The sequence below is a fragment of the Alexandromys fortis genome, unplaced genomic scaffold (assembly GCF_014885135.2).
Source record: "Alexandromys fortis isolate MF-2015 unplaced genomic scaffold, M_Fortis_MF-2015_v1.1 scaffold_3, whole genome shotgun sequence".
NCBI classification, from domain to species: Eukaryota; Metazoa; Chordata; class Mammalia; order Rodentia; family Cricetidae; genus Alexandromys; species Alexandromys fortis.
In genome coordinates this window covers 23,472,825-23,497,374 of record NW_026067909.1, presented here as the reverse complement: position 1 = coordinate 23,497,374, position 24,550 = coordinate 23,472,825, and the positions used below count along the sequence as shown (strand labels likewise).

Below are 24,550 nucleotides of genomic sequence, written 5' to 3'. Positions count from 1 at the left end.
TGCTTTGTGGAAATGTCTGCTGGAAACTATGGGCCTGTAGGCCGAAGATGGATGCCCCAACGGTACAGAGGAACTTTGGGTGAATGTCCAGGCAGCGAGATGTCTCTGTCATTTCTAGAGCTTTGGATGTTAAGTTAAAGCCTTCTTTTTTTTGTTTAAACAGAAAAAGGGGAAGTGATGTGGGAGTGTCATATATCAATCTGTTGATTTCATTGGTTAATTAAAGAAACTGCTTGGCTGGCCTCATAGGTTGGAACATAGGTGGGAGGAACAAACAAAATAGGATGCTGGGCGGAAGAGGAAGTGAGGTCAGACTCTGCTCTGCTTCCTGAGAGAAGCCATGCTCAGCTCTCCCGGGTAGACCCAAGAGCTCTGCTCTCTGGAGCAGAGACACCACGATGGACTTTGGCTAAAATCTTCCCGGTAAGCGCACCTTGGGATGCTTACACACATCATTAAAAATGGGCTAGTCCAGGTGCGAGAATTAGCCTGTAAGGGCTAGAGTTCAGGCCAAGCAGTTCTTAAATAAATACAGTTTGTGTGTTGTTATTTCGGGCATGAGCTAGCCATGCGGGCGGCCGGGTGCTGGGGACGCAGCCCTGCCGCTCCTATTTCAACAGTTGTAAGTTCTTAACCCTTAAAAAGAATTTTTCCCAGTCTCACTCTAGGCCTAGGGCAGCCTCACATTCATATAATCCTTTTGATACAGCCTCCCAAGTGCTGGGATTGCAAGTATGAGCTACTATGCCTGGCTCTTAGCTTTTTAAAATTTGAAAACACGACAGCCATCTAATTAGTTATATATTTGCTAATAAAATAGTAGTAACTGGGGCTGGAGGGGTGGCTCAGGGATAAGGAACACAGGCTGCTTTTCCAGAGGTACCCAGGTTCGATTCCCAGGAGTCACATGGTAGCTTACAACCATCTGCAGCTCTAGTTCCAGGAGATCTGATGACCATTTCTTGCTTCTGCAGGCACCAGGCAAAAATGTATACAGACATTTGCAAACAAAATATCCACACACATGAAACTATTTAAAAAATGATAGTAATAACATCTTGAAATTTTATATTTTTGCATATATGTGGTGTACATGTATATAATATGCATGTTTTCATGTATGTGCGTACTTGCATGCAGGCACACGTGGCAACCAGAGGTTGATGTCAGATGTCTTCCTGCATTTCTCTCCACCTTATATATTGAGACAGGCCTCTCATTTGAACCCAGAGTTTAAGCATTTGGCTAATACAGCTAACTGACTTGCTCTAGAGATCCCTGTCTATACTTTCCTAGAGCTGGGATTACAGGCAGGCCACCATGCCTGCCTTGCTTTTATGAGCGAATTGGGGATCTAAAATCTAGTCCATATGCAGTAGTAAGTGCATTACCCACTGAGCCTCACCTTTCAAAGTCTCCATCTTTTATGTATGTATATATGAATTATTTATTTATTCAGTTTTTCAAGACAGTTTCTCTGTGTCGTCCTGGCTGACGTGGAACTTGCTCTATAGATCCTCCTGCTTCTGCCATCTGCGTGCTGGGATTAAAGCAGTGTTCTACCCCAATACCCTTCCCTAGCTAAAACCTCTAACTTTGAAATGAAAACTTTTGGGGCTATAGAGATGACTCAGTGGTTAAGAACACTTTTGCAGAGGATCAGAGTTCAGTCTCCAGAAGCCATTTCCAGCAATTCAGAACCACCCATAGCTGCGGCTCTGGGTGATGGGTGTTCTTTTCTGGACTGTCAACAGCATTTGCATGTATATGTAATTATATACATGCATATAATTAAAAATAAATCTTTAAAATAGTTTTCTCCCTTCATATTAATAAATGTAAAACCACATTATAACCTTTGTTCTTCAAAGAATGGAAGAAATTTGAAGTATTTTAGATAGAGGTGCTTATTCATTCTTGGAACTTTAGAAATATAGAATCTTTAAAATTGTGTATATTAGATATATAAGTGCTATTTTTGTATTCTTTTCTTAATTTATTAATGTCTATTCAAAGTACTTGTAATGATTTGCATCTATGTAAGAGTTGCAGTTTGTTTTTTCACTTTGCTTTCAGATCTTTTGTAGTTTTGCACATCAGGGACTGCTCTGTGGTCTAACTTTTTATTTCTGTAGATTCCAAGCAGCTGTAGTCTAAATGAAATAGTTAAAGAAGAGACTATTGCTCAGATATTTCCTTAGATAATGGTTTTTGGCCTCTTTTCACGTTTCAGCCAGAAACAGTTGCCCTTTCAGTAAGCTGTTGTACATATGGGCAAAAACCCTAAAATCTATGTGTGCACACATACACACACTTGAGTTTCTTGTATGTTTATATAAATAAGTACACAGATAAAATCTCTTAAAGGCATGTGAATTAAATTCTGGATTTTTTGTTTGTTTGAGAGATGGGCTTTCTAGTATCCTATGTTTCTTGTATTCAAATTCAGTACATATAAAGCTGAGGATATCCTTGACATTTTCTGATGCTCCCATCTTCATCCCGCTGGTATTGCTATTACAGGTGTGTATTACTGTGTCTGGTAAACAAGAGCCTTCTGAGCCCTGGACTTAGCACTCAACTAGCACTCAACTGAGCTACATTCTCAGCCTCATGAATTTCAAGTTCTTGATGCTACTTTTATTTCTTGTTTTCTTTTTTTAAGATTAGGAAATTCATTGATAGAAACAGATGTAAGAATAGGTGGCCTTTTCTGCCAAACTTTACAATCATGCTTGTGTCCAAAGACAGTAGTAGATATTTGTGTGTTTTAAAGGTAGAGGTGTGGAATCTTAATTTTTTTGAGGGGTGGAGGTTGAGACAGAGTTTCTCTGTGTAACAGCTCTACCTGTCCTGGAACTCACTCTGTAGGCCAGGCTGGTCTCAAACACACAGATCCACCTGTCTCTGCCTCCTGAGTGATGGGATTAAAGGCACGTGCCACCACTTCCCGGTAAGGTGAGGAATCTTAAACTGACCTTGTGATGAACTGATCTTTGGATTTGGTTTTTTTGTTTTGTTTTGTTTTTCTATAAGAAACTTGTGCCATTAACTGATTATGAGGTTGGTGTTTTGTTTCATTTTCCTGCAGGAAACTTTTTGCTTTAATGCCTTAGCTCACCTGCATGTAAAATCAGTGCTGGATCAGGTAGTCTTCGTTTTTCTCTTAGTGTCCTTGAATGTATTGAATATATTATGGCAAGAGGGGTGTGTGTGTTGCTGGATGGTGACCTCTAGCACCTACGGCAAGCTTTCTACCAGTGAGTGAAGGCCACAGCTGTGGTGGTGTTTTGTGAGTGTAGCAGGGGGTAGCGCTCACTTTGTGGTTTCTTCTCTAGTCCTCATTATGCTTGTTTTATTTTTAAATTAGATCGTCTCATAAAGGACAACCTTGAAGTTCTTTCTATGTCTTTTAATCCTGTGAAAACTGCCTTTTAGTAGCTTGTTTGCAATCTACACTCAAAAGATAGATTTTAGTAATCTCAACCAAACCATCCATAGGAAATGGAGAAGGATGAGTGGAGAGAGAGAAAGAGAGAGAGAGGAGGGGAGGGCAGGTAAGCAGACAGTGGGTGAATAACTGATTTTTGCTATGTAGCCCAGGCTGCCCTCACATTCCTAATCCTCCTGCTTTAGCCACTCAAGTGTCAGGATTTCAGGGACGCACCACTACAACTGGTAGAAAGGTACCTTTGGATGGTTTGGGTGCTGTCTTCAGCATGGAAGCAGACTTATCTCTAAAGAATCGTAGATATCTGATCAAAATAACAGTAAAACCCAAAATACTGCTGTCTATCTGTAGTTCTAAATCCAGTGTGTACCAATAGTACTCAAATAGCTCTAGTCTCTTGCTAAGAGGAGGGTGGTTGGTCATGAGCTGACACCTCAGTGTTAACCCTGCACAGATCAACTAGCCATTGGTTATTTATTTGTTTTATTTATTTATGCTTTTGTAAACTTCATTAGACATAATTGGACAAATATGGACATAGTCATTACAGTTTTCTAAGAAAGATAGCAGAAACCTTAGTCTAAGTCCTTGACATTCTAACTTTATACCATGTAGCTGTATTATTTTCATAAAGGGTTTATTAATGCCTTTTTATTTTTTGTTGTTGTTGTTAAGATATTAGTGAGTAGTTTCACAACCAAGAATGTAGACCCCAAAACCTTAGCTAACTTTTGCACAATCCTTAATGATGAAGTATAAGAACAACAACCAAATAAAGACGCTCCAAAGAGAGAAAACAAGTGAACATTAACATTGACTCTTTCCCTTGAGATCTCCTTAAGTGTCACCGAATACTTAAGATGCCCACAACAGAACTAGTACAGTGAAAACTGTCCTCATTGCTCGGTTTAAAATTAAGATGTAGCCAGGTGGGTATAGTGTCACGTGCTACAGTCCCAGACCTCGGAGGTGGAGGCCAGCCTGGGCCGCATGAGACCCTGACTGGAAGTTACAGCTCAGTAACTGGACACTGTTCCAGTGTCCTCGCTCCTCAACCTGAGTATCATTCCACACACTGGTGTGCTAACAGAAGACTCCAACATACGGCTTTCATTTGGTCTTATGTTCAGAAAACCTCTCATCTCATTCACTAAAACTATACCCAATGAATACACCAGCTCTAAACTATAGAGTGTTTTCATATTATTTGTGTTATGTCTCACTGTAGTTATTATGAATATGCCTGTCTCTTCCACTGTGAAGTTTTATATATTAGCAATCAATAAGTTTTGTGGATTTTCTTACGGGGATATCAATCATTCTGTCTTACCTTATGATCATTAACTGTCCTCTATTTAAGTACTTATAAGCATGAGCTACTTATGGTGTGTGGGGCTCTCAAGAACCCGGCTGTTTGTTAGTCGTGGGAAGAGCTAGTTATATTGTGTGCTTGTCAGTTTTCTTTCACATTCATTTTTTTGTAATTTCGTGCACATGCTTTAAATTATCAAAGTAATGGTTCTTTTTGTATTCTCTTCTAGATATTGCTATATGGAGACTTGCCAAAAAATAAAGAAAATGTAATATATTTAGCAAATCATCAAAGCACAGGTATGTATTTCATTTGCATGAAATTTGGGTTTTTCTACAAATGGTAAATGAGCATTAAAATATACATACATATGTTTTAGAGACCAAATCATGTAACCCAGAATGGCTTGGGATATACCTGCCTTCACCTCCCGAGCATAGGAGTTACAGGTCTTTCGTATACCTGGCTTAGGTGGTGCTGGGGATTAATTATGTGTGTGTCTCTCTGTGGGTTAGACCATGTGAGTGCACTTGCGTGTGGATGCCAGAAGAGAGCATCAGATCTGCCCCACAACTTTAGTTATAGGTGATTATTAGCTGCCTGTGTGGGTATGGGAAACTAAACTGTAAGACAAATATGTACTCTCAGCCCTGACTTCAGCCTTAAAAATATTAATCTTTTATATTTAAACAAAGTGAGTTTTGGGTTTTTTTTTGTTGTTGTTGTTGTTAACATATGAATTTTCTGTAGATATTGTGTCTGGCTGTGAAATTTTATTTTACTTTTTTTGGTAAAGTCAATAATGTGAAAGGTACGGATTTTTTCTAGGCTTCTCTTTTGCATAGAATAGGTCATTTCTTCTCCCCATTTCCTTTAGTTTTCTGCTTGTAAGTTGTATTTCTAGACATGGAATTGGTGGATCCAAGTGTATAAATGTTGCCCAGGCTGACCTCAAACTCACAATTCTCCTCCTTAGTCTCTGAAGTAATGGATTGCAGTTGTATGCCACTACTGTTTGTATTTTATATTTTTGATTATTAAGTCGCTTATTGGTGTGCTGGTGTGTGACCACTCATTTCCTGGACGCAGTGCTGTGCTATAATTAGCTCGCACATCTGCAGTTCCTGTTGCCTCTTCAGTCCTGGTGGTTTAATTTCCATCGGAGAAGACAAAGACTAGTTTCCAGAATAGAACTTTATTTACTTTCAGTCAGGTCAGATATTTAAAAGTGTGTATTTTTAAGTAATTATCAATAAATTGTGATATACATTGAGTCCTGCAGTCCTTTCATGAAGTTCCTCAACATGGGGCATTTGATAGGTGCAGAGGGTCCAGTGATTGGCTGGAGTGTGCTGTATAGCTCCAATAATTCCCTTCCTCCAAATCCCACTTCATGAATGTTCCAAAACCATGGCTGCTTTGGATACACACCTTCTGTGTTTCCTTTTTATTGCCTTGAGAAGTACAGTACCTAGAAGCCTAAAGCTAAAACCACAAGCAATGCTAATATTCTGAATGGAAAGTCACTTGTGCCTATGGCCTTATTTCCCGCCCATCAACCATCTTGTCAGGATTTTGTTGCTTCTATACTCCTTGTGCCATAAACAGTGCAGAGATAAAGGAATTGAAATGAGTTTTTCTTTGTTTGGCACATTGGTAATTTTATTCAGATTGATTGGACAGTGGCTGAAGCTCCAAAGCTTGTAGGGACTTTGATATCAAATATATTATCTTGGATCATGTTTATGAGAATGGCTCAGACTCTGCATTTGACTTTGAGCAAAACCAAAGACAGCTCAGGATGACTGTCTGCTTCTAATTGGCCTGTTCAGACATGCTGACCTTTTTCATCACAGTCTGGCCTCTTTTTGTGGAGGGGAGATTCTACCGGGCTCAGATATTCAAATGTCACGAGAACAGGGCATGGGCCATGACAACATCCAGTGTTCCACCTCGCCTTTTCTGTTAGTCAGAGGTTGCTCCCATGCAGGTTTCTTTCAGCTTCTTTCTTCTGAATAACCTTTCCCTAATGGAACGTCAGTCTTACCAGAGACATGTGAAACCACAAGGTCCAGCACTCCTGGGGGCCGTGCAGTAACAGGTGTGCTAAGGAGGGAGCTGCAGCTACCATCTCACTGTTGTCCATGGAACTTCAATGGGTATTCCTTTAGAGCAGACCTCAGGAAAAGCATTGTAAGTGAGCAGCAGATAAAAGTCCTACTTGGTGTTTGGAATTTGAAGGTAACCCGGGAAGCAAGAGATCCAAGCCTGGCCATACTGACTAAGCTAGTTCCTTTCTTAGTCTAGAGGAACATTTCCCCCACCCCACCTCCAAGAGACTGCTCTACGACTGATGCCTGATAACAGCCAACATTTGGGGGTTGAGAATGTTGTGGTCTGAGGCTCTGAATCAACCAAGCAGACACAAGAGGTTACTGCAAGGCAAGCTTTAATATAGGGCAGCACAAAAGAAGTGGGGAAGGAGAGGGTCTGATCAGTTGAGGCTGAAGATTGGGGAGCTGAACTGCTATGCTGAATGTCAGCTGAAGCAAGTATTTAAACACAGCAGTCACAAACTTTTGTTGCCAAGTTACAGCTGCAATTTTCACCAATCCGGATTTAGAGATTAGGGACTCCTTGAAGTTTCATCATTGTCAATTGTCAGACAATGCAAGCTTTTCAGTCCAACCAGTCAGGTTCATTTGTTCCTTCTGTTGTTAAGAACAGCCATAATGTTTTTAGAGAACCAAAGATACATAATGACTGTTTCTATGGATTAGGAATGAGGTGGGTCAGCTATTGAAAGGTTCCCAGTTCCCCTAGGCCTTGGGAACCTGAACTTTGTTTCACCCTTCAGGTAAAATGGAGTCTGAAGTCAGAATGGCAGTACCAAGGACAAGGTGATTTTTTTTTCTTCTTTCTAACAAGAACACCCCCCTCCCCAACAGGGTTTCTCTGTAGCTCTGACTGACCTGGAACTCATTCTACACACCAAGGTGGCCTCGAACTCACAGAGATCCACCTGTCTCTGCCTCCAGAGGGGTAGGATTAAAGGCTTGTGCCACCACCGCCCAGCAAATACTCTTTTTTTTTTTTTTTTTTTTTTTTGGTCAACTTGAAGATAGTGCCAGAGCGCTTTGCATGTTAGGCAAGAACTCTGCTGAGTCACACATACAGGTACCACAAACTAAGAAGGCTACATTTTGAGCACCCTTAAAAAGCCCACAATTTGGGAACATACCAGTGGGATGACTTTGAATTGCATTAGAATTGCATGTTAGTCTGTGTATAATGGAGAAAGGTGTAGAGTCTGCTCTGAGAAAACTGCACCTGTAAGAATTTGCATGTAATTCTAGGTTTGCAGAGGCTTTGAGAGCTCAGCCACCCAGTGTGGGTTGGTGTCTTTAGGAAAAGAGAACCTAAGAATGTTGGTCCAGCCATGCGCACGCTCACCTAGCACTTGCTGGCCTGATGCTCATGTAGAGTTGGCATTTCCATTTGTCTCTCAGCTACTGTCTCTACATCCTTACTTATGGAAACTTTTGATCCTCCCCCTCCCTCTTGTCTGCTTTTGACATTATTTACCTTTTAAACTTCATTTTGCTCATTTAGTTTAGATGGCAGTTTCTTGACTAATACTGTGGTTGAGTGGATGGTCATAAACACCTGTGGGTTTGTTTGGGAGACCCTGTGTTTGTGTGCTCCTGCTGTAGACTGTGCCAGCGGGCAGAGTACTTGGGTTCTCTGAGCCTGTGGATTAGGTGTGAGTGATACCTACTGACTGGCTCTACGGGAGTGTACAAATAGTTACATTTATAATTCCAGTAGAGTGCCTGGCACATGGGTGGCATTTAGCAGTAGTGTGGATGGTGATGGGTATAACACAGTGCTGGATTATGGGCATAAGCTCTTATATGCCATATTTTGTATGTAACCCTAAGAATTAGAAATGAATGAGACACAACTATACAGATGAGGAGAATAAGATTTATTTATTTTTTTGTTCTCTCTTCAAGAACATGCTTCTTAAGGGAAGCATGATTCTACTTATCTAGATTACTACTGAAGAATCCTAACTTAACCAAATTAAATTATTCTTGCTAGGGCATAAAATGTAAATATGTGAATGTAATTCCCTTCTATGTTTTAATCCAGTGTTATCTCTGAAGCCTCAGTGTGAATAGATGTCATGAGCCATTTCCCCCCTAAAAATCATTACAGGAACCATCACCCTGGGGAGTCTGCAGGGAAACCCACACCCATAATTATGTTCTATTGACAGAACCTGCCCCACACCCAATTAACTGTTATCTGTTAGCAGAACGCGCCTCACATTCCAGCTATCCAGGGAACCAGGTGTGGCAACTCGTGACTTCTTGGCTTACCTGTCCGAACGTAACCTGGCCTACGTGTTGTGACCTGGAACACGCAGCAAGAATCTCGTTTCCCCCCCCCCCCCCCCCCCCCCCGCCCTCATTCAGGGGCTATATAAACAGCAACCACGATCCTAATAAACGGGGCTTTGGCAAATCTGCTTGGCCTCATTCTTCTGTCCTAGCTCATTCCCTTCCAGGTAGAGCCCCTTCGAAACCCTGGAATAACTGATTGCAGGGTGGGTTACAAACCCCTAGACTGAGTAACCCACCCAACGCAATCGACAGTGGTGCCCAAACAGGGACTGGTGAATCTATGCTGTATCATCTGACTATCTATCTATGTTACATTTTTATTTGGCACCAGGTCTTACTATACAGCCCCAGCTGACCTGAAGCTTGCCTTGTAGACCAGGCTGGTCTTGAACTCACAGAGATTTGCCTGCCTCAGCCTCCCCAGCTCTGAGATTAAAGGAATTGCCACCATGCCCAGCTTGTAAATTATTTAAGTGTTTTTACTAAAGTTTTCAAATTTAAAGTCATGGTTTAGGGCAATTTATCTTGTACACATGACTTATTTTGAAATATTTATATAGTCTCTTAATAGTTCTTAGAAGGTGAACCAGAGTCCACAATATAACTGCTTATTTAAATATAAAAATGGGTTTATTATTCCCTAAGCTATAAAAAAACAAAATATCAGGAGAAGATGTCAAATTTGGCTTTTAGCTGTTTATCTCATTTAAATCCAGAATATACCACTATACCTGGGCAAGGAAACACCATTGATTAGTGTTTCTCAACCTGTGGGTTGTGACCCATTTGGGGTTGCATATCAGGTATTTACATTATGAATCATAGCAGTAGCAAAATTATAGTCGTAACATAGCAATGAAATAATTGTATGGTTGGGGTCACCGCAGCATGAGGAACCATGTTGAAGGGTCACAGCATAGGCCCGTTGAGAACCGCTGCCATAGAGCCTTCACAGAATAAGTTCTCAGTGCTTATGAAGACAATACATTAAGTATTCTTCTCACAGGCTTGGTTATATTTCCAAGATATAACTAGAAATAACTTTTATAATCCCTAACTTAAAAATATTTAATTAAGACTTTTCTTGAAAGTTGATTATTCATTTAAAGGGATAAAATCTTAGGATATTCCATTTGTATTTGCATTAGGAAAGGATTTTAAATGATCAAGAATTATACCAGGTTGTAGAAAAGTGCCCCATCTTGATAAGATTTTAAATTTCATGCTTTATAATATTTCCTATAGTTTGCCACCCCCCCCCCACACTTTCTTTCATGTTGTGATAGAGCCCAGAGCCACACACAGGATTAGCACTTACTCCATTGCTACGTCTCCAGGCCTTTTTATTTCTTATTTTGAAGCATAGTCTCACTAAGTTATCTTGGTGGGCCTTGAGTTCACGATCCTTCTGCTTCAGTCTTCCAAAGAGGTAGGACTGCAGACCTGCACTGTTGGACTGACTGGAATCGTTTGTTGCTTTAAATGAAATATTGTCTCCTCTAATTGACTCCTTTTGGTCTCATTTTGATGGCCCCAATACACTTCATTTCAGATTCTCAGCAACATCCTTGTTGTATACCCTTAAATTCCTCTAAATCCCAGCAGACTTTTCCTTACCTATCACCTTGATGTTTCCATTCTCAAGGAGCTAGCCATTTAATGGTCCCAGCAGCCAGTTAGTCTTGTCTTAAATTTTTCCGCTTTTTAGGACACTTTCTTATTTCTCTTTATTTATTTCACCTGAGAAAGTTTTATGTGACCCCCAAGTATATAGTATAATATGGCCAACATTCACTAATAAATAGTAGAAAGATTTATTTTTAAATACATATAATTTTAGCATTTGTTAAAGATGAAAGGCAACCTGCATATTAATGATATGGGTGAATTGTATATAAGGAATTAGTTGACTTTGGCTGAGTATTTGATACTATAGGATGTAGACCATTCCAGTGTTTTTCAGAATTCATCAGGATTGATTTTGTAGTTGTTATTGCTAAGAATGTTTCCATAAATACACACAGTACAACATACACAATATGTTTAGTGCCATTGCAGAAATTGTTTGAAATTCCATTCTATTACTAGGCCAAAATTCGTTTAATGAAACTCGATTGTTTAAAAACAAACAAGTTTTTAAAATCAAACATTCAAATGCAGTATAATTGAAACATATACTGGTTTGGTACTTACAGTCTGAGGAATGGTAGTGGTGAAATATTAAATAATTTCTGTAATTAAGCCATTATATTTTTGTGTCAGCAGGAAACTGTATGCATGTGTCTGTCTGTTTGTCTGTCTCTCTGTTAAATGCACTACACTCAATATTCTACTGGTCTTGAATCTGAGTCATGTTTCTGGCACCATTGGTTGGCATTGCATGGTGTGACGGCATGCGTGGTAAGAATCACATGTGTCTCGTGTTCAGAATGAAAGCCGCAGTGGCATTGCACATTAAAGCGTCGGGAGAGATGCCTGAGATACCTGGTTCATTGTGCATTTGATTTTGAATTAATTTTTGGTCATTGTTAAAAAAAAAAACAACAAACCTTTTATTCCCAAAGTTTTTTCAACCCCTACAATCAGTTATATGAACCCTTATGGGTATGCAACCCACAGTTTCAAAAGCTGAGAATAAGGAGTGCATATCTACCCAGCACTGCTGTAAGTCACGTGAGATCCTCGTTACAATTGCACACTGCATCTAGGAAGCCACTAGTGAAGATGCAGTGTGGAAGCCTCCTGTCAGACCTTGTGTTGTAGAATATTTAGCTGCACTTGTTTCATTTGCCATTTTTGTTTATAATTTCCCATTCTTCGTTAAAGAGAAACATTTCTGATTTTTAGCCTTAATTAAAAGTGACTTTATTCTTTGCATATTCTGTTGTTGGATTATTTAATATTTTGAATGTTTTTAAACATTTGTTTTTTATTTTTATGTGGATGTGTGAGTCCCTGCATATATGTGTATGCACCATATATATGCCTGGTACACTTGGAACTCAGAGGAGGGCGTCACATCCCCTGGAACTGGAGTTAGAGGCAGAGCCACTGTATGGGTACCAGACCTGTGTCCTCTGCAAGAGTAGCAGTGTCCTTACACTGAGCAAAATTTCACCAGTCATATGTAAAAATAGCTTTTGTGTTTTATTCCTGAAATAAAAGGCCTTCTAAGAAATAGGAAAAGATAACTTCTCTTTGACTTAAGGTTTATTTATGTATTTTTAATGTGTCTGGAGTTGGCTTTGTTTTAAGCATTTTAATCGTATTTTCTTTTTAAAAATTAAAAACAAAAAACTATTTTAAGACAGGTCTTACTGTGTTGCCCTACTTGGCCTGAACTTGCTGTGTAGACAGACTGGCTTTGAGCTTGTATCCTTCTGCCTCTGACTCCAGTCATGTTTTCAACAGTGCTATGAGGAAGAGTTTTTGTTTCTGCGAGGGGAAGGCTGGAGCGGACTTTGGCTAGTACTGACTGGGTTCTGTCTTACAGTTGACTGGATTATTGCAGACATGCTGGCTGCCCGACAGAATGCCCTTGGACATGTGCGCTATGTGCTGAAAGACAGGTTAAAATGGATTCCATTGTATGGGTTTTACTTTGCTCAGGTAACCTTTGTCTTTGCCCTTTTATTTCAAATTAAACACAATTTAGTGAAAATATATCTGATTTTCTTTGTTTTATGTATGGTACTAGTGAATGGACGTGGGGCCTCGTGCATACTAGGCAAATAGCCTTCTACTGAGTTACAGCCTCAATACAGATGTTTTTAAAATGATTTTTAATGGCTTGTTTTAAATTTAAGTATTTTTATTTAGAATTTTGTGTGCACGCACGTGCATGCTTGCGTGCATATATTGATGCATGTGGAGGTAAGGACGATTTTTGGCATAACTGTCCGTGCTCAGTCACTCTTTGTTTGAGACAGTCTCCTAGACAGACCTTTGCTGTGTCGGCCAGGCTAGCCAGCCAGTTAGCCCCAACTACCTGTCTGCCGCCTTGCCATTACCGAGATTAAAGGTGTGGACTGCGGTGCCCAGACTAGTGCTTTCCCAACTAAGCTGTCTCTGCAGCGCTCATTCTGAATGGGGACTCTACATGTCTGCTTTTCTAGATAGTCAAATGAAATAGCAGAAAGACAGATACCTAGACACCAAATAGGAAATTAACAGGCATAGAATTTGACAATCAGTTATGTTAATAAATTGATTCAAGGGGCTGGAGAGATGGCTCAGCAGTCAAAGGCACTGACTGCTCTTCCAGAGAACATGAGTTCAATTCCCATCACCCACATAGCAGCTTACAGCTGTCTGTGACTCCAGTTCCAGAGGATCTGACACACACACACAGGCATACACGAAGGCAAAAGCACTAACGCATATAAAACAAAAATAAATTATTTTTAAAAAGCTTAAAAATTGATTCAAATGTAGTTAGTGATCTTTAGGAAATAAAACCAGAAACTGAGCTCAGTAAATGAATGTGTTTCTCACAGTTAAGAAGGTTGACGTCTCCTCAAGATCAGGGTGTGTGTAGTGCTCCTTTCTCCCAAGACCCACGTTTTTGACTTGCAGACTTGCCTTCTCCCTGTGTTCTGAGCTGGCCTTCTCTCCACATACGCACATTCTAGCAGGGCCTTAGCTAGTGTATTTCACTTAACTGTAATTATTTTCTTAAGGACCTTATGTCCATATACAGTTGCTGTGAAAGTTTGGGCTTCAATATAAGATTTTGGGGGAACAAAATGTAGTCTGTAATGTCACATGAATCTCTGTAGCTGAGTCCATATTTTAATTCCCTAAAGGTTGTAAGTGTAGACTTTTCTTAAAATTATTTTTAATGCCCTTCTACCTTGGCCAGTAACCAGCTTGCTTGCTTCCTTCCTTCCTTTCTTCATTCCTCTCTCTCTTTCTCTCCTTCCTTCCTTCCTTCCTTCCTTCCTTCCTTCCTTCCTTCCTTCCTTCCTCTGTCTTTCTTTTACTTCCTTCCTTCTCTCTCTTTCTCCGTTCTTCTGTCCTTCCGTCCTTCTTTCCTTCCTTTCAATTTATTCTGTGTGGCTGACTGTCTTCTATATATATATTTCTGGTGCTTTGTCCATATTTTAATTTCCAAAGATTGTCTCTCTTTCTCCGTTCTTCTGTCCTTCCGTCCTTCTTTCCTTCCTTTCAATTTATTCTGTGTGGCTGACTGTCTTCTATATATATATTTCTGGTGCTTTGTCCATATTTTAATTTCCAAAGATTGTAAGCATAGATATTAAAAAAATGTATGCTCTTTCCTCCTGGCCAGTGGCCTCTTTTATTTATTTATTATTTTTAATTTACTTTATGTGGTTGGGTGTCTTGTATATATGTATTCTTTGTGATCATGGAGGTCAGAAGAAGATGCTAGATCCTCTGCAACTGGGTCAGAGATAGTTGTAACCATATGGTGCTGGGAACTGAATCCAGGTCCTCTGAAGGAGCAGCAAGTGCTCTTATCCATTGAGCCATCTTTCTAGTCCTGGGAGTGTGGACATTTTAAAGGTACTTTTAATTAACTTTGTTTGAAATCAGTGAGTTAAGATCCATCACAAAAAGTTGTTGAATTAAATCTTTTAAAGAAAGAAAATTTTAACTCCTGACAAAATTAATTGTGTATTTTTTCAGCACAGTGCAACACACAGTCTTATTCAGGTTCTGTAGAAATAGAATTTTCTGTAATCGGAGACTGTTCTATGGTTTCCTGGCCACCCAGACCTGAATAATCACACAAAAACTTCATTAATTGCAGCACTGTTTGGCCAACAACTTAGCCATATTTTTAGCTAGCTCTTATATCTTAAATGAACCCATTTCTTTTAATCTGTGTATCACCACGAGGCTGTGGCTTACCAGAAAGGTTCTGACGTCTTTTGCTTCAGCAGCTACATGGCATCTCCCTGACTCTACCTTCTTTCTCTCTGCATTCAGTTTAGTTTTTCCTCCTAGCTCTATTCTGCCCTGCAGTAGGTCAAAGCAGCTTCTTTATTAACCAATGGTAATAAAACATATTCACAAATACAGAGGGGACTCCCACATCAATTTTTGTGGAATTGTATAGATGGTGATACTTAAATATTAACTGTAGCTTGAGTTCTGAAATGTAGGTTTATTCCTTACTCGTTTGGAGTAAAGTTGCCTTTTTGATGACTATGACAATTAGTTATTTAAAGAGTAATTGCTTCTTTTCTTTTTCTTTTTTATGTACCAGCATGGAGGAATTTATGTAAAACGAAGTGCCAAATTTAATGAGAAAGAAATGAGAAACATGCTTCAGAGCTACGTGAATGCAGGAACACCAGTAAGCGTGCCCGTTTCCATTCCTCAACTCAGTTTGCAATTTAAGAAGTTAAAATCTCAGTCATTTAAAAACAATATTACCACATGTGGAATAACTCATTCAGAGTTTTGTTGAGATAAACTGTCCTCTTAGCTGTCAGGAAAGATTGCTACTAATGATTTTAAGCTTTTTTCCTAGTGTTTTGGGCTTTCTTTCTTTCTTTCTTTCTTTCTTTCTTTCTTTCTTTCTTTCTTTTTTTTTAATAGCCTTGACAGTCTTGGAACTTGCTCTGTAGACCAGGCTGAGCTCGAACTCAGAGCTCTGCCTGTGTCTGACTCTCAAGTGCTGGGATTAAAGGCATGTGCCACCATTATTTTTAATAAAGAGGGGAAGAAAAATATTATGAATATAGAGGAGGTACAAAAAGAGAATCATGATTTTCTATTGGAATGGTTGGTCTTATTTTTTTTTTAGTGGCTTTCTTTTTGCTTTGTTTTTTTTTTTTATCTTATACTTTTTTAATTAATTTTTATTGAGCTCTTTATTTTTCTCTGCTCCTTGCCTCTTCTCTCCCATTCAACCCTCTCCCATGGTCCTCATGCTCCCAATTTACTCAGGAGATCTTGTCTTTTTCTACTTCCCATGTAGATTAGATCCACATATGTCTCTCTTCGTGTCCTCATTGTTGTCTAGGTTCTCTGGAATTGTGATTTGTAGGCTAGTTTTCTTTGGTTTATGTTTAAAAACCACTTATGAGTGAGTATATATTGTCATTGTCTTTCTGGGTCTGTGTTACCTCACTCAAAATGATATTTTCTAGCTCTATCCATTTGCCTGCAAATTTCAAGATGTCATTTTTTTATGCTATGTAGTAAGTATAAATGTACTACATTTACCTTATCCATTCTTCTGTCGAGGGGCATTTAGGTTGTTTCCAGGTTCTGGCTATGACAAACAATGCTGCTCTGAACATAGTTGGGCACATGTCCTTGTGGCACAATTGAGCATCCTTTGGATATATACCCAAAAGTGGTATTGCTGGGTCTTGAGGAAGGTTGTTTCCTAATTTTCTGGGAAATTGGGTTGGCCTTATTTATATAGTATAACAGGCAAACTTAGAAAAAGATTGTTGAAATAAGATTTGAAACTAGCCCAACCTTGGCCACTGCACTAGGAACACTTATTTTGCCTGCTTCTCTTTAAATTTATTCTTCTCTCATACAACATATCCCTAACTGCAGTTCGCCTCCCTCAACTCCTCCCAGTTACCCCCCACCATACACACACTCCTCCCCATTCCCCCAATCCATTCCTTTTCTGTTTCTTTTTCAAAAAGACCAGGCCTCTCAGGGATACCAGCTGAACATAGCAAAACAAGATACAATAAAACCAGGCACAGACTCTCGTATCAAGGCTGGGTGAAGCTAGTAGGAAGAAAAGGGTCCTAAGAGCAGACAGAAGAATGAGAGACACCCCCATCTCCACTGTTAGAAGTCCCAGAAAAACACCAAGCCATCAACCATAACATATGTAGAGGACCTAGTGCAGACCCATGCAGGCTCTGTCTCACTTAATGCATACTACCATAAGCTAGGAAGTCCCAACATGTGTGTTTACCCAACTTTTGGACAGACCCAGTTGGCCTCATTCCTAGCTGGGTAACCTGGACTCCTTCTCAAAACCATTCCATCCATCAAGACTGAGTTCCTTTTCCAAACACACACCAGATTCTGCCCATCTGAGGACTCTTTTCCCATAATTTGTAGGACTGACTGCCTCTCAGCAGGGAGGGCCATTAGACCCATACCTGAATCTCCTTCCACCCTCACCAACGTCTTGGGGACATGCTCACATGCCTCTGTGGGTCAGTTTCATTTATAGTAGGGAATGTAATTTGCCTTGCTAACTCTTAACATACTTATGAAGAGCCCTTGCTTGCCCTCATATTTAACTGGGGAAGATAATCTACTCACCAACTCCACTCTATGCAACCCAGACAACTCTACCCGGTTCATTTGTTCTTCTAAATCAACAGTTCTAGCCTGAGTGCTAGACTCTGTGCCCAAGCCTAGTCCCATCTGTCTTGTCCAGAATAACCCTAACCTTCAGGATTAGATGAGGATCCACATCCTGTTCACCAACCCAGTTCCCTTTGTCTGTCTGACTTTATCTCTTCTATGCCTTGCCCATTGTTCAGGCTCAATCCTCCTTCACATACTGTGGGCTTTCCCAGCTTCCTTCATCCATACCAAATACAGAAATAACAAAAGAGGTCCACATGCCCAGGTCACATCACATAAACAAAAACATGTGTGGTGGTTTGCAAGACAATCTCCCCTTGAGGCTCAGATACTTGAATACTTGGTTCTCATGTAGTCATGCTGATTGGATCAGTTTAGAAAGCATGATTTTTTCAGAGTCAGTATATAACTGGGAAAGGACTTTGAGATTTAAAAGCCCCACACTGTTCCCAGTTAAAACTCTGCTACCTGCTCAAAGTTGGAGATGCGAGTTCTCACTCTTCCTGATGCCGTATCTCCTGTCTGCTTCCACAATTCCCTATCATGTTGGACCCTTTTCCCCCTGGAATCCTAAACCTAAACAAACAACAACAAATTTGGCAGTAATGATGAATTGTAAAGAGTCTTCTCTGGTTGAGCAAAAACTAATGTATTTTGCATGGGCACTGTATTACTTTCACAGAAAGCAATGTAAAGGAAGAAGGGTGTCTTTTGATGTGTGGTTTGACAGTATAATGACTGAGAAGCATGGCGACATAGCTGTGGCAGCAAGAACATGAGGCTGCTTGCTCAGATCTCTGTAGATCTGGGGACAGGGCAGGGAGCAGGGTCAGGCTATAAATCTCAGGATTCACTGCACAGAGTTCTACTTCTTCCCGCGAGGCCCCATGTCTTGAAGGTTCCACAGGTTCCAGAACAGCACCTGCCGTCTGGAAACCAAATGTTGGCATTGCTGAGCCTGTGGTGGATACTTTACATCCTAACAGGCACATTTCATCCCTAGTTCATGGCTATCTTATAATACAAAATCCTTCTAGTCCAACTTCAGTAGCACCACTCTTTGTATTAATTTTCTGTATTACCCCCTCTCCTTAGTTAGTACCCTAGTTAAATTTCTAATAAGCAGCTTGAGAGAAGGCTTTATTTTGGCCCGTGCTTTGTTGGTATATTCCAACAAAGTACAGGGGTGGTACTCCGATAGAGCTAAGGCCACCAGAGGATGAGCCTGTCCTGGAGCTCACTCTGTAGACCAGGCTAACTCACAGAGATCCATCTGCTTCTGCCTCCCGAATGCTGGGATTAAAGGTGTGTGCTACCACTGCCTGATATAGTTATAGATTTTTAAAGATTTGCTTTACCATAAACGTAGAGCTATGTTTTATTGTAGTCTGTGTTGTGGTCAGCCTTACTTGAATCTCTGCATTTTGGTAACTTTGCTGAAAGTAAAGGTTTTTTGTAAATGAATACACATTTTCTCACCATGTGAAGATCTACTTCAACAGTCACAGTTTGAATTGTTACGTTAGTGGTTACAACAGTGGACTCACACAAACTAAAGTTTATTTATGCCCCACAGATGTATCTTGTGATTTTTCCAGAGGGAACGAGATATAATAGAACACAGACAAAAGTCCTTTCAGCCAGTCAGGCATTTGCTGCTCAACGGGGTAAGCAGAATTTTGACTATATTCAGAAAAGTAATTTTTAGGGATCTTTGTTTTCTTTAGGTTCTTCCTGGAGAATATGGGGTTTTTTTCTTTTTTAAGATTACTTATTTTGTATTTATTTATTATACAGTGTTCTGCCTGTATGTCAGAAGGGGGCGCCAGATCTCATTATAGATGGTTGTGAGCCACCATGTGTGGTTGCTGGAGATTGAACTCAGGACCTCTGAAAGAGCTATCATTGCTCCTAACCTCTGAGGCATCTCTCCAGCCCGTGAGAATATGTGTTTCTTATAAGAACTGAATGAGAGAGTGTCTGAACTTTTACAGAGTTAAGTAGATTCTTAGTAATTTGTGTCACAGAGGTTAGATTCACATGCTTGCTATGGCATATACTCCCACGCTGTGAACTGGAGATGAAAACAAGACAGAGTCAGTGCCAGAGCAAGTACTAGATAATCCACAAGGAGAGTTTGTTTATTCCTGTCTACTTTTTAGACAATTTTCTTTTTAAAATTATTTTTAAAATTAGTCCATAAAATACGGGTTCATTGTCACATTTTCATTCAAGTTCTTTGAGTATAGATCTAGGAGTTGGATAAATACACTTGGAAGAATCAGTTAGTTAATGACTTCAAATTTCAAGATAGTTTGTGCCAGCTACATTATGCTTCAGAATTGAGAAGCATTGGTTGGGATCACAGTTCTTTCTGCATGAAGACTAGAGGAGGATATGCTTTCTGACATCCCAGAAGGATGGGAATTTCCTTCTGGGCAGTCACAAAAGGCTAGGCTTTGTCTGATTTGTGGGCATTCTTTGCGTGGTTGTGATAATTAGACACTGGAGGACTGGGTGTTAATAGGTACAGACAGGCATGCATGCATTTCTTCTTATATGTTGCTATCACTTCTAACCTGCTTTTTGGGCTTCCAGTTCTAATCATCTAATAGAAATATTGGTTGAGCCAGAATTGGTAGTGCGTACCTATGAACCCAGTGTCTGGGATCTAAGGTCCGAGGCTTATTAATTTGAGGCCAGCCTGGGTCTGTCAAAAAATTAATAATCCTGGTTAAGGTAACACACAACCTGCAGGTCTGATGGGGTAAGTCTATAAAGTCCTGAGATCAGATGGCCTCTAGTGGCAAAGAAGGACTTAGCTGACAAGAAAGTTTCTCAACTTGGTTGACTTTTCAGACTTTGGTACAAGTGTGTGAATAAATTATACTCCTTCTGCCCTGGGGACTGAAGTCAGATATGTGGTTGTGGGAATCGTTTTCTTTCCCACACCACCCTGCATTTTAAAAATTCTTGTGTAGACCGTCCCACCATACTGCAACTGTTCTTCCTTATGCAGCCACTTTCCCTGGAGAGAGGCGGTAGACACTTACCTAGTCGCTGTTCAGATTTCACAGCGAGACCTCGTGTTTCCTGTGAAATTGTCAGTACATACTCGAGTCAAGCAGAGAAAACAGCAGAAGAGAGTGGAGGGAATGATGAATTCTACTCCTAGAAAAAGTTGAGTGATTGGCAAGATGTCGTTCCCCTTTGTGTATCTTTCCTTTCGGGGCTTACCAAAGAGAAGGGTCCAAGTGAGTCACAAGCTTCCCGAAGCCAGCCTTTCCCAGCCTCCATCAGGGTGTCTCATTCATGTAGATGTTTAATGAATATTTGTTCAGTGCAGTTTGACCCAGTAAAGATGGAAATGCAAGAGAGCATTCTAAGCCCGTAGCCAGCTCATAGATGTGACGTTAGGGCTTTAAACTTTTAATTCCTGTCTATTTGCTATAGTTGATAAGTAATTTAGATGTTGATCTTAATATATTTCTGATCATGACCACACTGAATCCTCCTGCTTTCTAGGCCTTCCAGTATTAAAACACGTGCTGACACCAAGGATAAAGGCAACTCATGTTGCTTTTGATTCTATGAAGAGTCATTTAGATGCAATTTACGATGTCACAGTGGTTTACGAAGGGAATGAGAAAGGGTCAGGAAAATACTCAAATACACCGTCCATGACTGGTAAGTCCATATTTCTGTGTATTAGAGTCTGGGCAGTACATGGTACAGGTAGGATATAAACTCTTTTCTCTCTTTCTTCCCTTTTCAGTTAGTCAGTGCCTTTCTGTGGAAGAATTTGGTGCTTGTATTTAGCTCTAGCCTCGAATTTGCAGTCCTCCTGATTCAGCCACCCTGTGTTAAGATTTTATAGCCCTCCAGCTGGCCTTCCTTTATTTTACTTACTGGTGGTTACTAATGCATAGCATTTGAAATTTCACTCAGCGTTCTAAATTTTATGTTTCTGATGAGTCTGTGGAGGTCTTTAACCTGGCTTCTTCCTGCCAGAGGTTCACATATGAGACTGGGAAAATCTACAAAGATATGAGGACAAGCTGCTCAGCTTGCAGTGTCAAGAGGCATAGCCATGGTCAGTGGTAGTCTTGAAACTCCTTCCTCCCCCCCCTTTTTTTTTTTTTGTTGTTGTTGTTTTTTTCAAGACAGGGTTTCTCTGTAGCTTTGGAGTCTGTTCTGGAACTCGCTCTGTAGACCAGGCTGACCTCGAATTCACAGAGATCCACCTGCTTCTGCCCTCCTGAGTGCTGGGGTAAAAGGCCTGCGCCACCATTGACCAGTCCGTCTTGAAACTTCTTTTTCTGTTTTTGTTTTTTTGTTTTGGTTTGCTTGGTTTGGTTTTATTTTTCAATGCAGGGTCCCACTGTGTAGCTTTGGCTCTCCTGGAACTCACTGTGTAGACCAAGCTGGCCTTGAACTCAAACCACTATACTTAGCTTCCCTCTTCTTCCACCCTTTTTAAAAATGGTTTTTGTCTTAAGCCTTCTTTGTAGCATGCTTGGGAAGGACGTTTGTATTATTGAACAAGAAGAAATTGTACCCTTCTCAAGCATGTACTAGATTTTAAGGACTCAGAACTGTTGCCTGTGTCATAACCAAAGGGTTTTGAGTGAGAATAGTTTAAGTAACTGTAGCCACAGCCCCGTCATTTGAACATGGGAGCAGAAGAACAAAGGAGTGCTGGAAGAGTCCGGCCCCTTTCAGAGTATTCATCTTAGAGAAGAGCAGAGAGGGGGAGAAACACACGTTTGTCACAGACAGAAGAGTTCTATTGTAATCATGCAACCCTAACCCTAGGAACATGAAGCGGTGTGATGGTCAAAACCAGCCAGCTTTCATACATACTTTGAGGAAGGAATTGGCTTTGACAGTAAAAGAGAAAAAGCACTACAATATAAGAGATTTTTAACTTTTAAATATTAAAAAAAAAAACTTTAGTATACAAAGTGATAGGTTTCATTTTGTCACTTCTCTACCTAGATGGCTGCTTTTTCAGTTCGGCTGTTAGAAGTCAGTGAGAGCTGACTCGGGGTTAGCAAGTGCTGTGTGTTAATACAGATTTTAACCTGAGCTTAATACTGCAAGTCATAGTTTATAGGGTTTTTTCCAACTTTTGGGGTCTTTATCACTTTGTTTTCATTGTAAGTTACATTATATAACCATGAATTCTAGAGTAGTAAGACCTGAAATCTTTTTCTTCTTTGTTAGAGTTTCTCTGCAAACAGTGTCCCAAACTTCATATTCACTTTGATCGTATAGACAAAAATGAAGTTCCAGAGGAACAAGAACACATGAAAAAATGGCTTCATGAGCGTTTTGAGATAAAAGATAAGTAAGTGTTAACAGTTCCAGCATTCAGAAACTACAGTTCAACTCAATTTCACTATAGTAACCAGTTTGAAAAAGAGGTGTTTCATTATTTACGAAATACTAATCAGACTCACACAGATAAAACCTTTCATATTCCTGTGTAACACGTTTAATTGCTCTTGTATAAACATTAACTTTTAACGTTTCTGCATCAGTACAGCTATTGGTTTCTGTACAATGACAACTCAGCACGATCAACTAGGAGGCTTCTTTCAAAGCTAACTGCACAGCTACAGTGAAGCTATTGTTTCAGGGATGCTTTTCATGAACTCGGGTTAAATCTTACTCTATTCTTCCGTGCTCACATTTTAAACTGTTAGGAGTTACTGTGAAGATTGTGTGCAGGTGGCCTGCCTGCAGTGTTTTCTGAGTAGACTGCTGTGTGATGTAAAGGAGGAGCCTTTCCTCTGTGCTAGCTGCGCAGGAAACAGCAAAACCTTGGAGATGGAGACAGTGAATGAAGCACTGTGTGCTTGTGGGAGGAGGAGGGGGCAGTCGATATTTTCATAGTGAAATTATCACCTTTCTTGAGTTAGTAAAAAGTAGTTAGTTAGTACCTGACATAAGTTTTTCAGCCCATCAATTCAGGATTGCTTTGGTGATAGGGTCAGTGTAAGAAGACCTATGTACCTTAATATGAAAATGTGTTTTCAGGAAAGGACTGGGCAGTGTTTAATACCCACCTGTTTGTATTATAAACACTTCACATGCGTTTTTACTCTCTGACTCTTTCGCTCTTTGGGGGGCCTGCCACCCAACTCCCAAATCACATGGAGACTTATTCTTTCTTATGAAGATGAAGCCTTGGCTTGGCTTGTTTCTAGCCAACTATTCTTTACTTACATTATCCCGCTTGCCTTATGCTCCCAGGCTTTTACCTTTTTCTACTTCTGTATACCTTTTTTTAATTCTTACTCCATAGCTTGCTGTGTAGCAGGGTGGCTGCCCCAGGAGTTCTCCTCTCCTCCTGTCTTCTGTACCTCAATCTTTTCCTCCCAGATTTTTCCTTCTATTTATTCTCTCTGCCTACTAGCTCTGCCTATCCTTTTTCCTACCTAACTATTGGCCGTTGAGCTCTTTATTAGACCAATCAGGTGTTTTAGACAGGCAAAGTAATACAGCTTCACAGAGTTAAACAAATGCAACGTAAAAGAATGTAACACATCCTTGCATCATTAAGCAAATGTTCCACAGCACAAACAAATGTAACACATTTTAAAATAATATTCCACAACAAACGTGTACTCGTTGTTACCTCTATGAATGTGCCCACAGGGCAATGGGAATGCTTCCTGTGCTGTAGGTCCTGTCCTGCTGCTGTGTCCTCACATGTTTAAGTCAGAGCAAGAATTAACACTATGCTCTTTATTGTTCCCTCTGTTTTTATAATTACATGGGAATATGAACTTTTGGGAGGTGTCTTAGTCAATGTTCTGTTGCTCTGAAGAGACACCATGACCAAAGCTACTCTTGTAAGAGAAAGAACTTAATTAAGGACCTCCTTACAGCTTCAGCGATTTAGTCCATTATCGTTGTGATGGGGAGCATTGGAGCAGTCAGACAGGCATGGTGCTGGAGAAGTAGTAGAGAGTTACATTCTAATCCACAGGCAGTAGAGACTGAGAGAGACGACGTGGATGGACGTGGGGAACCTCAAAGCCCACTCCC

General features: G+C 40.2%; 1 protein-coding gene across 1 annotated transcript in view; it reads left to right on the top strand.

Moving 5' to 3' along the window:
* Window positions 1-24,550, top strand: part of Agpat5 (1-acylglycerol-3-phosphate O-acyltransferase 5) — a 44,909-nt gene that overhangs the window by 14,626 nt on the left and 5,733 nt on the right. Inside the window, exons 2-7 of the mRNA XM_050136819.1 lie at window positions 4,993-5,062; window positions 12,666-12,781; window positions 15,405-15,494; window positions 19,071-19,161; window positions 21,020-21,181; window positions 22,721-22,844. Of these exons, the coding sequence (XP_049992776.1) occupies window positions 4,993-5,062; window positions 12,666-12,781; window positions 15,405-15,494; window positions 19,071-19,161; window positions 21,020-21,181; window positions 22,721-22,844 (653 nt within the window). The remainder of the gene's footprint in view (window positions 1-4,992; window positions 5,063-12,665; window positions 12,782-15,404; window positions 15,495-19,070; window positions 19,162-21,019; window positions 21,182-22,720; window positions 22,845-24,550) is intronic.